The following is a 16,384-nucleotide window of genomic DNA, read 5'->3' as shown; positions in this document are numbered from 1 at the left end:
CACAGTAGTTTATAAAAATAGATCATGTTGCACCGAAGAAAAACTACAGAATGTGCGGTGGTTTTAAAAATCAGTAAGTAAACAAACCCCAATAAATTTCTTCAGTAATCTACAGAGCAAAAAGTGACAAAGGTGAATTAGGAGAAGTCCTACAGTCTGGGAATCACGATGCTCTCAGATTGATGGAGATCTGGAAGCTAAAACCTCCTAACTCCTGGATCCTGTTTGAACATTTCCACCTCTCTACGTGTGCCAGGAACAAAGCCTGCAAGATGGTATGACCAGCTGTCTTTAAAAAGTGAACCAGTGCTTTTGGCACATGTCTCAATGAACAAGGTTAAAGTGCTGAGAGAACCTTTATTAACCACCACAACATCAAGTTAGAATAGAAATTATTAAACTGCAGCAACAAAAGCCCTGAGTTCAGTCAGAGCTTGTTTGTTGGTAATGACTGTGAGGAGAATGTGCCTGTTTCTTCTTTTTAAAGGTTTTTAGTCTCCCATTAAGCAAAGTGGTGTTTCAGCTTTTTATAAGGCAGCAGCCGCAGTGTGTTTTCTGATGATGGCAGGATGTGAACGGTGCTAATTTTCTTCTAATTGTTCGAATGACCTCTAAATTCTTCTCATGGACTGACAAGAAACAGTCATGGGATCTGAAATCAGCATCAGTCAGACGAAACTGAAGAGGGATGTCYGTGAGAGCATTTTTTTTTTTTGAACAGGTGGCTTGTTGATGTTTCCCAGGACTGGCAGTTGGTGTCACAGGTGCTGCTTGAACTCCACATCACTCTGCTTTGAGCAGTGAAGGTGAAGGGAGGGGAGGAGGAAGAGAGGGATCATTGGTCCTGTTGGCAGGGAGTCCTGTCCTGTCAAGGTGCATTATTCTTTTCACCACAAGTTGCGTCCTCTTATCAAGTCCCGAGTGGCTCCTGCTCTGACCAAACAAAAAAAGGGGGAAAAAAGCTGCCTTTTTTGTCTCTGTCACGCGCTCTGAACTCTCCCTTATATTATTGTTGCCTTCCTGTTTTTCATACCATCAGCATTTCCTCTTTACCATTTCTTGTCCTGAGGGTTGTTTTTACAGACAGATCCCATTAACTCTAAAGCAAGGTCATGCGTCAAAAGAACAGGTGTACATCTATTTTTTTTCTACAAGTCTTCAGTCACGAACAGTAACATTGAACAAGTTGTCATTTTTCTAATGTTTTGTGACAGAACCAGGCAGCGCAGCAAAAGAAAGAATGACCCCTGTCACACAAAATGATACGTGGACAGAAGGATATTTCCTCAGGAAAGATGTGTTATTTAATGTTTTTGTTTATTGAGCTTTTTTTATTTTTCGTTTTGGAAAAGTTTACGTGCCCAAAACGTCCCTCTGTCATTTCTAGCTGTTCTTTTGGTCTCAGTCGTGTGTTCCCACAGTTACTGCTCAGAGCTGAGACCTGGACCAGGAGGAGGTTCCAGGTTACCTCATTTCTCGCGTTATCTCTCATGAGATTGGATTACTCTCCTGCTGACGCTCCAACCAGCCTGCAGTTTCAGCTCCGAAGCACAGCTCAGCACTAACGCAGTCACGTTATTTGCTACTGACCCAATTAGATCTCGCGATTTATTTCTCTCCACGATTTCTGCTTCACTAATATTTGTCGTTTGTCTTACGCTGCCTTTTTTTTTGCTTCGCTTTTGATGAATGACTTTGATTTTTGACACGAGAAGTCAGTGATAAATTTGTTTGTTTATTTACACACTCAAAAAAAAATCTATCCCTACCTGGGTTTGCCCCATCAGCACAGTCACATAAATAAAAGAGCAAGAAGAGGGATGTGATGGAGGGGAGTGTGGCCCAAAGGCAGGGCAAACCAGAGGAGGGGTGGGAGTGAAAGCAGAGCGGAGGGGAGCAACTGCATCAGATCACGAGTGTGAAGGTGACTTCAGTGAAGAAGTTAGGAAAGAAAAGGGAGATGAAATTTAAAAAAACAAGAATTCAATTAAACTAGCATTACTTGGGGGGAGAAAAAAAACATTTTACCCAAGACCTCATTTGCCAAAATGTTCAGTCTGTTAGTGCTCAGAGTGTGTTAGGAATGACTCACTAAATAAATAAAATAAAATAAAATAAAATAAGATAAATAAATAAAGTCAGTCGAACAACTAAAAGAAACATGCTCTGCAAATATCAGGAATGAACTAGCAGCACAGAGTTTAAGCCCAATTTCAGATTGAATAAATAAATAAATATACAAAAAAAAATAGAACAATCCTCTCAGAACTCTTTTCATAATTTAAAGAAAATTTGTTCTCTTTCTCCAACAACAAACGGAGCAGAAACGCAGAACATGGCCTCAAACTGAGCAGGAATAAAGAGGCGACGAAGAGAGGAAGCAGTGATTGTAGTGAGGTTTGAAGCCGGTGCCCACTGGCATGACATCGTGCTGTGCTTAATGAGGCAACAACGCAGTCAATTAGTAACTTATTTGACATCATCGATCACCAATAAGTGAACACATCATCACCCACAAGACGCCTTCTAGTAGTCTTTTCTTCCTCAACCTCTGTCTTTTGCTCGCATACAAACAGAACAATTTTTACTATCGATCAATTTCGTAATGATGTTTCTTTAGCAACGCAAAAATATAGACTGACCTGGAAAACTAATGATGTAAAGCTAAAGTCTGGACAGTGAAAATATTGGAAACAAAATAATTTTCTGTGAAAATGCAGSGTGAAGGATGAGTGCCTATCTATAGTAGCTGAAACTTAAAGTTAAACCTAAAAAACTGGAACCTGAGCTAAAAGGACACAATGTAGCTAAAAGTCTCAAAACCTTCGCTAAAAATTTTAAGACTAGCTTGAGGCTAAAATTATCAAAAGGCTATCTAAAAGCTTAAAGTAGCAATAGCCAGCTCAAAACTAAAAGTAGCAGACTGATAGCTAAAAACTCAAAATAATAAAAAATAATAGTATGTATGCTGAGACAGTGTAAAAAGAACAATATTTTTGAAGGAACTGAAGGATTAACTGATTGAAGTTCTGTTAAATGAATGGATAAAARAGCATTAAAAWTGCAGTATAGATGGCAACAATCAAAAACTGTAATGTGAAAGCTGAAWCGCCTTTTACGCAATCATGTGTTATGATATGAAGGCTCATATTACATTCTTATCAACATGATAAGAAAACATTAATTAATGGATTGGACGATTACAAACYTTTGCACTGAATGGATCTGCAGGCTGTTTCCCCAACAACACAAACCCTTTTAGTGAACATCTGATCCAGTTTGGTGCAGCTGACTACAAATCTCAACCTCTAAACTGAGGAGTGYCTTGGAGGATGGGTTAATGCATACTTATTTAAGACAAGACCTGGGAAAAATATCCYGAGGAGCTGCATAAATCCAAGATGTGGCACGCTGCTTAAAACTGCATCACTGCCTTCAGCCAGTTCAAACCGCGATGTGAGGAGAAGAGTAAAGTCAGTTTCACTCATAAAGCAGCAGAATTTCTGGTAAATGTGTTGCTGTTCWCACTTTTACTTGATAGCAGGAGTTGGAGATTCTTCACGTAAGGTCAGTCCTCACAGGAAGTGAAGAGGTAGAACACTGAAAACAAACGATATGAGAGTAAAGGTGCCTTACACAAAGCGTGAAATAAAAATTAAAAAATGGAGAACATGATCTATGTRATGCAGTTTAGAAATGTGGGTCCGTGCTCAATAAAAACAAAGCCCATGAATRTAAATACTCTCCAGACATGTAAAGAGTTAATTAAAAAACATTCAATTGACTTAAGTTCATCAGTTCTTAATATTTCTCCAAACCGAGGTCTTTAATCGTGCTATCTACAACAGGTGAGATATTAATTATTTATATCTTTTCCACACAACCCCATTTCAAAGTATTGAAGTGTCGCTTGAACCAGATGTTGTTTACATAATGAGAATTCCAGATTGGCCTCCTAGACGAATGTTTTGTTTTGTTATCAGTACATGCAATTATACTTATCTCCATTATAAAACGCAGGAAGCAACACAGAGATGGGCAGAAAAGATCACAGAGCAGCAGCTCTTATCGGCACTCAGCCTCCCTCACCTTCAGTGCTCTGCAGAATCCAGCCACCGCACTAACACTCTGCACCTATTCGCTGGCTTCCTTAAGAAGTCAGAAGCAAATAACGCTGACATTTATGATCACACATCCCACTCCTACTAAACACGTTTGGATTTTTTTTTTATGCACGGCAGCAACGCGTGACAAAAATTGGCTCAAGGCTACAACTGGCATTAACGCCTGACCAAAAAATGATCCACTTTCCCCCAGTAAAAGCTGCGAAATTGTAAAGATAGATGAAACACCTCRGTCTTTGTGAATAAAAGACAATTGGAGAGAACTTTAGATAGTTTTAGTCTATAAGCTCGYACATAGGATTTAAATTAGGCTTTGTTTTTTACTCAATAAAACTTGAAAAAGATGGAATTTTTGACCGATTCTTTAACTATACATGTAAAATTAACTATAAAGCTTTTTTTCTCTCAGTAAAAAGTCCTAAATGATCCAGACAAACCCAGTTTAAAGGAGTAATACAATTTTTTAAGTGGGGTTCTGTGGAAAGATCATGAACAATTAATATCTTACCTGGTATACATTACTCTTTGACCCACTTCAGTTTGAAAAAACTGAGTTTTTCTCTAAAAGGATATTACAAGCTAACAGCTAATCCTTGTCAGCTAATAACAAAGTGATTTGTAACTTCAATTTCTGTGTCACAACGTGTTACTCATTCCATACTTTAAAACAGCTCCTCGTTCTATGAGTTAACTGTAAGATTAATATTGTCATGATTTCAGGAGTCTGGARCCAGGAATGCAAACAAACGTGGAAGCTTGATGAAAAATCTTCAGGTTCATTGAATAAAACAAAAGGCTGATGTGGAAGACAAGAGTAAAACCTCCTACTTCCTCATTAGCTGCTCATGCTGTATTTATTCATGTAAAGTACTAGAAATTTAACCCTAAAAATCATCCATAAAGATGGAGTGTAGTATTATACACAGATCCTTAATGATTAGATTTTTTTTATGCTTTTTAGGCTCGAAAAATGATCGTATTACACTTGAGATCCTATTATACATGAATAAATACYGTAAGTCTTGCATGTACTGACTGTATTGACTCAGACTTAAATCAACTGGAACAAGACAAACCAGTGAAAATCAAAAGAGACTATAGTTTGCTGTGTATGCTGTGAAAGATTTAGTTAAAATGGGCTGCAAAAGTATTGGCCCCCATGTGTTTCTTTTCCTATGTTGACTCGCAATTTAGCATTTAAATGGATGTTCAGATTCGTTAGCAGTAATAAGAGAATGCATTAGTTTTGAATTATTGTTGTTAGTTAAATCTTTGTTATATTTAACCCTTGTGTTTCAATAGAACAGAAATAATGTTGGTTTGTCAGGTTCTCTCTGGCACAGACACAGAAACAAAACTTTGTGCAAGAGTTTGGGTAGAAAAATGCARGCACATTCTTTTTCCTGAGGCATACAGATGCATAGTTCATCAGTTTTTTGACCGGCTGCATGAGTGCTAACTGGATCTTCACCCTCGTCTTTCCCCATGAATGAARATAGACACGTCTTTAGGCATCAGCATATATACTGTAAGCACAGTTTGTGTTACGAAATTTTGAAAAAAAGCAATAATTTGATGAGGGTTTTTTTTTTTTTTCAAACAAAACGCTGATACAAAAAAAGTGTTTTCTTTAACGGTTTATTCAATTTCGCATTACATACACATATTTTCACAAGACGTTGATGCAAAAATGACAGAAGCTGATGCCTCAGAATTCAGCAGGATGCGGTTAATGAAGCGTGATGCCAGGATTGTCCCAGGAGAAAGCAGCCAGACGTCAAACTGTCTGTACTTCCCCAGGAGCCCAAATGAAATCTATAKCCATAAAAATACAGAAAGTCTCCTCGTCCCCTCACCAGGGCCTGGTGAAATCCCAGAGTTCCTATCAAAACATGGTGTTCTTACTTTCATTAAAATAATGAGTCAGTAAAGAAAAAAATCAAGCCCTGTTTGTCATGGTCTGTGTGTTTTGGTTTAATTATTTCTTTGCTTCTTTTGTGTGAATTTTTTATATTATCTGTGTACATGTTAGTTTAGCTCCTTTCCTCTTGTCTCAGTTTCTCAGTTCCCCCTCAGCCTCACTCCAGGGTGTTGCCCATCTTCTCTCTCTTTCTATTTACATTTAACCGGTCCCTCACCACCACTTCCTTGCTGGTTCATTGCATAGTTTTGCCTTCAGTCTCAGTCGCCACCTGCTCCTCGTGTTTCGTGTAACTTTATTGCCGCCACATCTGCTTTTTATTTATTTAATAAATTAGTTTTATTTTGYGCTTCCACTGTTAGCCTGCATTCTGGGTTCAAATCCCGCACGGATACTGTTCAGACCTTGCATTAAACATTAAGGGTAATTTGATTGAAATTAGACAGTTCTTGGTATGAAATGTGTTACTGTGTCATGCCCTCGCCTCAGCCAAATGTGCCTCCATTTCCGGTTCCAAGCACGCTTTCAGAACCACCTCGACAGTAGTTCTAAGAGGGTACAACCAGGTATTGTACAGAAACATGCACAGCATTTGCAGAGATTGTTCATGTGTAAACAGGGCCTCAATGAAATTATCAAAAAAATAAAAAATAAATAACGTTCTTTACGCACAAAGAGGCTCACACTTGTATTTACCTCTATATAATCCAGTCACTCAGGACAGATGTTAATGTAAGGCATGAACAGGCTCCACTGTTCGCCTCAGCTGTAGATTTGCTTGGCATCAGAAATGAAGTTCATCTTTTATTAGAAGAAAAGCAGCCTCTTTAGTGAGCGCGCCACACTCAACCTTCAAAAACGTCACCCAGTGTTACTTTTTTTAAATAGACTGGAAACTGTTACCTCAACAATTCAAAGGTCCGCTCTCCACAGGGAGCTGACTGGTGTAACACACATTATTGCTCTTATTGGCCTTTTTTTCTCTGAAGGTAAAGGCTGCAAGAAAAAAAAYMTRCCKKCRRRTTWAWWAAAAAAAAGAAAGAATCAAAGTGCTAAAGGAGGACTTTTGGTTGGACAGAGTAAGCATATTTGAGCGTGACGAGGGTCTGATTGCACCGGGGAATAGGTTCTTCCACAGAGTCCCTCTGCAGCGCTGCCGTAGTGAGCAGAAGGAGCCAGAACGCAGAGAAAAATTAGACTCTGCCTTACCTGCAGTTTTTGTTTTGTTGCGCACACAACTAATAGTTTCTGCTCCAGCTATAAGGGACTCATTAATCACGAAAGAATCAAACTGCTTTGGTAAGAATATAAAATATATACCCAACACCACCCGACCCCAAAAAAAAAAAATGCAAGCTTTCGCTGTTTTGCATTCGTATTTTATTTTCACCCGTTTTAGAGAGAAGTGACATTTACTTTGGAATCGCATGTCATGCAGAAGGTTTGTGTAGTGAAGTGAGACAAAGTTCAGGCAGAGACTACAGGGCAAAGCAAAATGCCACAGWGCGGGAAAGAGCGCACTTTATTCAGCCGTGTTCCTCTCTAATGTCCTCGGACAAAGGTTTTGTCCTTTATGTCACTTTTATCCCCTTCAGAATTACACTGGATATCATGTACTGAGGTTATTGAAGCTAAACACAAACCTGGCCCACTGGATCGCCGGTGTCCTTTCTGCAAAAATAGCTCGCATGTTGGTGACYTTTTAGCAATACATGTGCAAACAAAACATCTTTTATTCACCYAAAGAATCCATCAGTGAACAGAGAACATATTAGACTGAAAATACAAAAAAGAACATGATATTTATATGAGTGTGGCGCACGCACATTTACACCTGACAGTCATGCAGAGGCAAGTTTTCACATCTTCTGCATCAGTGTGTGGACTTTTCACATAAACTGATTAGYCTCATGAATCTGTTTGCACTTTGCAAACCAAAATAAAATTTTTCACACACTATTTATCAGCATGCTCTGAAAACTTGAACTTATTTTCAGGGAACAACAGCAACATTATGCCATCTGGATGATACCAAAGCCAGTGTTTTACTGTTCTTTTTCTTTTTCTTTTTAGTGCAGTTATGTACTTCTGAAAGTCTGCCCTGTGATTTTTTTTCTGCTTTACTTCTTAAAGAGAAGCTCACACAATGTTCTGCAGAAAAATAATGAATGACTATTATCTTACCTGTTTTAGATAGTTTTCACACAATCTCKGTTTTGAGAAACAGAGTTTGAAACATCTTAAAACAACTTCATTCTTAAAAAATGTCACTGGTTCATGCTTTTATATTTTTACATTGTTGTGTCTTTTATAACATGGGATTTACATGGAATGCTCTGGTTATTTGCAAGCATAAATATTGACGGCAGCAGCTGTCCATAGCACTTACGGCACAGCCTTGCACATTTCCAGGCTGAAACACACAATATTTCTGTTGTTTAATGTGAAATTTAAAATTAGAACAATGTTCCTAAATGACAGCTATGAACTTTTTTTTTAATTAGAGTTGTTTGAAGCTGTACACGTGATGACCTTGTTGTCCCTTTTGTTCTAGAAGAACCAGGTCCATCTTTAATCCAGACATATTTAGCTGGATAATCACCTCTCATCATATAATCCTCACATTAGGTAAGATACTCTTCATCGACATCTGTCACCRACAACAAGAAAGAAGAGCTCTCTAAGTAAGCTAACTTTATTATTTTTCTTTCTTTTTTCTTAGATAATGCTCTCTGATCATTTTGCTGTTGAAATGATTAATGGTGAGGTGTTAACTTGGTTTACTCAACGCTGCTTAATAATTCAGCTTGAATCATCGATGGCTCATTTGTAGTTAGTCCAGAACCCTCTGGAAGCAGCCCCCGCACTCTAACGACACTGACAGGCATTTCCTCTCAGCTATCTAATATTTGATTATCTGGATCTTGACTACGTTCTGCTGCACCAACAGATGGCCAGACTTCCGCTCCTGTTTGTTACGGTTCAATATTTGTGTCCCTGTTGCTTGCTACAGTGCTCTCTGACTTTAGCTCAGGCTGGCCTCCAACTGGAGGAGGAAACGAGCGAAGTCAGAGAAAACTTAAAACCACGAGAGGAATTACTGTTTGTAAGATTTTCAACACAGATCCCTTTGTTCTCGTTGTGTTTCCAGTCTYTAATGACTCTGTAAGTGTCTAATTTTGGCTCCGTGATGTGAAAGGAGCAGGGGGGGGGAAAGCTGGAGCAGAAAGCAAAGGTGTGAAAACGGGTGAAAATAAAGCAGAGCCACACGTGACGTGATCACCATCACTTGTTTACGGATCAGGAACAGTGTGACGGTTTTACTGACTGAACAGCAGGTAAATAAAGATGACTGAGTCACGATTCACTAATTCACTCGTAATTTACTAAATGGAGGTTTTACTTCAAATTTTTCCTGCTTTTTGAATCTCCTCTCCCTAAAACATGACACTAGATCACACTGATCAACTCGTTTATTATGTTTTTCATGTCTATCACCAGAGAAATATGTGTAGAAGTGTTTAAAATTTGCAATTATCCTGAAAGTGTTGGTCTCCTGGCTCAGCGACTTTGTTTTCTTTTGCTGTTTGCATTAAAAAAAACAGTTGTTTAAGAATTTTTACATCATGTAATAAATTGTTTGTTTAATCAAGCTCACCACAGAACTGCCCAATCGGCATATGCAGTGATGCAGTTTGACATTTGATTAATGAGTTTGGTTCAACAGAGTAATATAACTGAGCTGGAAAATCTGGTGGCTGTGACTCTTTTGTAAACTGAACAGTGGTGTTTTGTGTTGTCACTGCGTAAAGCTTTACCCAAACTGTTAACCTGCTGAGGGGACACTTCTGATCTTTTGAAGCGTGGTTCTGTGAAAAGCTTATCAACAACATCTTACCTGTTGCAGATAGCTCTTTGAACAACCTCAGTTTGAAGAAAAAGCATTTATTTCTGACTAGTTTAGCGGTGCTGTGATTGTGTCATTTCAAACGTGTTTTTCCTGAWCGAGTATAAATGGGCTGAAGACGCAGCGGGCCATAAATGTTCATAATTCCTCATTCTGCCCTCCCACAGCTCATATAAGTTTATAAACAACAATGATGATGGTTGGATATTGATTTTTTTTCAACCGACAATGATCAACGATCAATGTTGTGTTGGCTGAAGAGTCTGCAGAGGGAAAAATAATGTTTTTTTTAAATAACGGTGGTGATAGAAAAAAGACGTGGACATCAGCTGCATGTTCATGTTCAATAGGAGCTGCTCTTCTWGTTCTTTTCAGGCTTCAAACAAAAAATAATAATTTWAAACAAAACCRGCAGAAGGCAGATCTGCTCTGGTCCTGCTCATCAGCGCTGTGTTGCTCCTCATGAACAAACCCACACATTTCTAACCAATCACACGCTCTGAGACACAAAGTCCTTGTCGCAGAGTTCTGACTGGGGGCAACGAACACGATGGATGTCCCTGGGGGATGGCAGGAGAGCAGAGGGAAGTTAAGCAATTTTTTSTAACTCAGCAGCGGGAACAAGACWTGRGACTCGAAGTATAAAACAYGCTTAATTGCTGCTGTTTTGCTTCATAGTTTTAAATATAAATAAGTTTCAATAAATAGTTAACAAAATGAATGGAGTTGTTTTTCTATATCCACTGTGATCTTTCAGACTACCTGTTAGGGCACAGATGGGACATGTTTTTCCCATAAGACTGGGCCTACTTAAATATGCAATTATGTACATTTTACAAGGGCATTAACAATAAACAAGCCATTAAAAGTAAATATTTTCACGTAGAATAAAACTTTGAACCAGTCATTTTAAGTTAATATTTATTAATAATGACAAAAACTGGAAAAAAAATCATGTGTCTGTGCAGCATTACATACAATGTCATAAAAGAAATGCTGATTTGCAAACTTTTGTACCTTTTATTTTCTTCAGTGAAATAGAAGTAATTTTTGTTGGTTCTGAGGTAGACATGAAGCTCGATTTGCTGRCTTTGTAAGTATGAAAAGTTTTRTCTGTGCAGAAGTRCTCCAAACACTCTGATAAGGAGCACCTTAGAGAACAGAACCTAGAACAAGTGTTGTGATAAATCACAAAACTAGTCTTGACTGCTCCTTTCCTGACTGTGTAAAAAAAGAGGCTTTGTTGTTTTTTATTTTTTACTCAAAACTGTCACGAACTCTATTTTCATCACCAGTAAGCCAGCATCCACACAAGAACATCCTGAAGTAAACGTCAAAAAGTTGCACGTTTTATTGTCGTGCACGARCTGAAATTTGAGCAACTGGATTCAGGTGTCCTTGTGCTGTCATGGCAATCAGTGTAATCATTGTGACTGTGTGCCTGTTGATGCAGATTCACATCRAGATGCTGCAAATAATTGTTTCATCAAACCACTAATACAAAGATAACAGTGAATGATGACACGTGTGTGTGTGGGGGGGATGGGGGATCCACTGCTGCAGGACTGAATCCCTCCGTTCTTAACTCCAATGGCTTTTTGCAAACATAAAATTAGAATTCAGAAGTATGTTTCAACCCCTGACGCTGCCGGCAGCTCCACTCTGGTACCGAGCAGCTCCCAGCCATCTTCAGCTGCATTCACGTCAGCCATGTTTGTTTTCGCCCAGTCCACCTGGCCCCGCGTTTCATTACCTCAATTAGAGCGATTAGCAGCTAAAATTGCTGGTGTCGGCTGGGTGATTGGCAGCAATTGGCCGCTGAGGGAGGGGGAGCTGAAGGCGCCGACCGAGCTGCTCAGTCTGTGGAGCAAAACACGCATGTTTGTGCATGCGTGTGTGTACCGGCTGTTCTGGTGGGTGTGTTTGTTTATCCTGATGGGAGTTGTGCGAGGAGATGAGAACAATTCTTCAGGCAGTCAGTCTGTAGAGAATGTGCAGATATGATTCACTCACACYTGGAGCAGGAATGTTTCATAAAAGTAGAAGCTATTACAAACTTTATGAAACTGTCATGAAGTAATTATTGTATGTACAACCACAACTGACTAATTTTTATTATGATTGGATTTTATTGAAACTTTTAGGGGATATTTTTGAGCGTACAGTTGATTAATCTTCAAAAGCCAATCCAAATTCAAAATGTTTGACAGAGAAATTACTTTTGTTACTATAATTTAGTCAGTTTTTACAGATATTGGACTAAAACTTTCCTTGCACAAAGATCTTTGCCTAAAATTATAGCATTAACTGTTGGAACATGTTTGTTGGCAAAATATTTTATTTGAAACATTCAGAAAATAAAAATAAGATGTACATCTCCAACTAAATAACTGAAAGTAACCCCAATTCAAGGCTAATCAATAGTAGTCAACACAAAAATGGATCAYGGAATTGATTTTTACAGATATTATCCTAACATTTATTTTAGTTGTGGTTGAGTCACTCAGAATACAGACTGTGAGCGTGACATCACGATATCACATGACATAACATGACATTATATGACATTACATGACATTACATGACATTACATGACATTATATGACATTACATGACATTACATGACATCACATGACATCACATGACATTACATGACATTATATGACATTACATGACATCACATGACATCACATGACATTACATGACATTATATGACATTACGTGGCATTACATGACTTTACATGACATTAAATGACATTATTTGACATGACATTACATGACATTATACTGTATGACATTACATGACATTATTTGACATCACATGACATTACATGACATTACATGACATCACATGACATTGCATGACATTATATGACATTAAATGACATTACATGACATCACATGACATATGACATTACATGACATCACATGACATTATATGACATTATATGACATTACATGACATTTCATGACATTATATGACATCACATGACATCTCATGACATATGGCATTACATGACATCACATGACATTTCAAGATATTACATGACATCAAATGAGATTTCATGACATTACATGACAATGAATGACATCAGATGACATTACATGAAATCTCATGACATTACCCAACATCAAATGGCATCACATGACATTACATAACATCACATGACATCTCATGACAACGCGCTCTTTATGTTCTAGGTTTGATCCAAATGGCGACCAGTCATTTTTTGTAGCATAAGTTCAAAACTCTGACATGAAAGGCAGCAGGTGATCTGAACGCATTAAAAAAATGCTGGACCATCCATTTTTCATCCAAAAGTGTCCATGTTCATAATAATTTGAACATTTTTCTCTGACTTCCTTCCTGTAAAAGAATGCCAACACCGTTAGGAGGACCTTACATAAAGATGCCCCTCCTCCACACTCAATCAGCTTAACACTCTCTAAGCATGTTACAATCAGCATGGATCATACACACACTCATTGATTAGGAGCGTGGCAGACAGGCAATCAGTATCCAGTCACGGCACATTTTGTCCGGCCCCGGTGGGAGTCAGGATGGTGGTTCATTCGACAGAGGCTCATTAAATGGTCAACAGTAATTTAGGGGACAGGCTGCTGTTCGTTTTGTATTCTCATTACAACCAACATGGCCCCGAGTGGTGGCTGCTGGAGCAGATCTCAGGGTGTCTGTCTTTGCAACACCTTTTTTTTAGGATGTGGGATGGTTGGAGTGAAGTTTTTTTTTAATATCTTCGTCAAAAGTGGCTGTTCTTCATCAGACAGTGGCACTCACAACACAGGTTCATGACAGAACATTAATCTGCTGCTCAAAAAGACAGCTGTAACTCCTCCTTCTCCTCCTCCTCACAAAAACTGTCATTCATGGCTTCTCACGTTTCCTTCTCTCCACGTTCATCTAACCAACCCCACTCTGTTTTRATTTTCCATTACAGCTGTTTATCACCATCAAAGGAAAGCATCCATCCATCCATCCATCCATCCATTTTCTTCCGCCTATCCGGGGTCGGGTCGCGGGGGCAGCAGCTTCAGAAGGGAGGCCCAGACCTCCCTCTCCCCAGCCACTTCTTCCAGCTCCTCCGGGGGAACTCCAAGGCGTTCCCAGGCCAGCCGAGAGACATAGTCCCTCCAGCGTGTCCTGGGTCTTCCTCGGGGCCTCCTCCCGGTGGGACGTGCCCGGAATACCTCACCAGGGAGGCGTCCAGGAGGCATCCTTACCAGATGCCCGAGCCACCTCAACTGGCTCCTCTCGACGTGGAGGAGCAGCGGCTCTACTCTGAGTCCCTCCCGGATGACCGAGCTTCTCACCCTATCTCTAAGGGAGAGCCCAGCCACCCTGCGGAGGAAACCCATTTCGGCCGCTTGTATCCGGGACCTCGTTCTTTCGGTCATGACCCAAAGCTCATGACCATAGATGAGGGTAGGAATACGTTCCTACGATCGACCGGTAAATCGAGAGCTTCGCTTTCTGACTCAGCTCTCTCTTCACCACGACGGACCGGTACAGCGCCCGCTTTACAGCAGACGCTGCGCCAATCCGCCTGTCGATCTCCCGCTRTSTTCTTCCCCCATTCGTGAATAAGATCRCCAGATACTTAAACTCCTCCACTTGAGACAGGGCGACCCCCCTGACCCGGAGAAGGCACTCTGCCCTTTTCCGGCTCAAGACCATGGCCTCGGATTTGGAGGCACTGAGCTTCATCCCAGCCGCTTCGCACTCGGCCGCGAACCGCTCCAGCGAGAGCTGCAGATCTCGCTCCGATGAAGCCAACAGGACCACATCATCCGCAAAAAGCAGAGATGCGATCCTAAGGCCACCAAAACGGATCCCCTCAACACCTCGGCTGCGCCTAGAAATTCTGTCCATGAAAGTAATGAACAGAATCGGTGACAAAGGGCAGCCTTGGCGGAGTCCAACCCTCACCGGAAATGAGCCCGACTTACTGCCGGCAATGCGAACCAGACTCTGACACCGGTCGTACAAGGACCTGACAGCCCGTATCAAGTGGCCCGGTACCCCATACTCCCGGAGAACCCCCCACAAGGCCCCCCTTGGGACACGGTCGAACGCCTTCTCCAAGTCCACAAAACACATGTAGACAGGTTGGGCGAACTCCCATGCACCCTCCAGGACCCTGCTGAGGGTGTAYAGCTGGTCCAGTGTTCCACGACCAGGACGAAAACCACACTGCTCTTCCTGAATCCGAGGTTCGACTATCCGACGGACCCTCCTCTCCAGGACCCCTGAATAGACCTTACCAGGGAGGCTTAAGAGTGTGACCCCCCTGTAATTGGAGCACACAAAGGAAAGCAGTGTTATCTAAATAGCTAAATGTTTCATGGCAGCAAGACTTGTTTTTATCAAATGGCTCATTTTTAATTTTACACTTAATTTGTGCTTCCTTTAAATTCAGTCTAGTGGACATTTGAAGAAGTTGTTTCTATACTTTGCATCAGTGATGTACAGCATATTCTAAATAAGGTGAACATGTCATTGCTTTTCATGCTGGCTTCACTTTTCAGCTTAAGTTGTGAAATGGAACCCACATGCTTCCATGTTGGTTATAGGAGCTTTAGTGTGTTTACAGCTTGTTCTTCATGAGAAAGGAAGTTAATTCGTCTGGCTGCTGCACTTCTAAAAAATCTGCATTGTATTGAACCTCACTGTTGAGCATTAATCATTTGCTTCCATGCTGCTTTTGACATCTTCCTGTGTTTGTATTTTTGCCAGGATGTCTGTGAAAAGTGCAAAGAGCGCACCAGCAGACAGCAGACCACCGTCTGCTGCCAGGTCAGTGAGGAAGACTAATAGGATGAAGTCAGAAACACATTTCAGCTGAGGCAACTGTGAACAGTAAACTCTCATCGGGCATAACAGTCATTGAAGCTGTGACAGAAAACTTTCTTTTATTTAATGTTATTTCTTTCACAGTAGTTAACAAGTAGTAGACTATCAGCCTTGGGGGGAAAAAAATCCAAACTTTGAGTAGAAAACGCCAATTTTGAAAAAATGTAAGTAATTTTTTCCAACCACGGCTGTTTTTTTTTTCTTCTATCAGTAGTCAGCCTAAAATAAAGAGTTCAAAACTTTTAAAGTGGGGTTTTGTGGAAGTGTTAGAAACAACTAGAGAAATTGRATTTTCTGTGGAAAGGCTGTCTGAATGCTGAGTGTTCAAGGACTTTACTGAAATCATTTTAAAATGAGTCCAGTCTGAAAAACTTTGTAGAGGTGTGTTCATCCATCTATCATCCATCCATCATCCATCCATCATCCATCCATCTGACATCCATCTATCATCCATCCATCATCCATCCATCATCCATCCTCCATCCATCCATCATCCATCCATCATCCATCCATCATCCATCCATCTATCATCCATCTAGCTAATCTGCTTGGTTCTGTTG

At 40.1% G+C, this 16,384-nt stretch overlaps 1 protein-coding gene across 3 annotated transcripts in view; it reads left to right on the top strand.

Moving 5' to 3' along the window:
* The first annotated feature begins 564 nt into the window (after nt 1-564).
* cabp4 (calcium binding protein 4) overlaps nt 565-16,384 on the top strand; it is a 39,707-nt gene continuing 23,887 nt past the window's right edge. Inside the window, exons 1-2 of one of the 3 annotated variants that reach the window (XM_014013189.1) lie at nt 565-873; nt 15,708-15,767. In XM_014013189.1, the coding sequence (XP_013868643.1) occupies nt 15,709-15,767 (59 nt within the window). In that variant the 5' untranslated portion in view covers nt 565-873; nt 15,708. Of the gene's footprint in view, nt 874-8,711; nt 8,730-9,364; nt 9,384-15,707; nt 15,768-16,384 lie in introns of those variants that run through there. The other 2 variants (XM_014013188.1, XM_014013190.1) reach the window with 2 other exon arrangements.

This window comes from Austrofundulus limnaeus, unplaced genomic scaffold (genome assembly GCF_001266775.1).
Source record: "Austrofundulus limnaeus strain Quisiro unplaced genomic scaffold, Austrofundulus_limnaeus-1.0 Scaffold99, whole genome shotgun sequence".
Taxonomy (NCBI): domain Eukaryota; kingdom Metazoa; phylum Chordata; class Actinopteri; order Cyprinodontiformes; family Rivulidae; genus Austrofundulus; species Austrofundulus limnaeus.
Note: the sequence above shows the minus strand (reverse complement) of the source record. Positions and strands in the feature narration are given on the sequence as shown.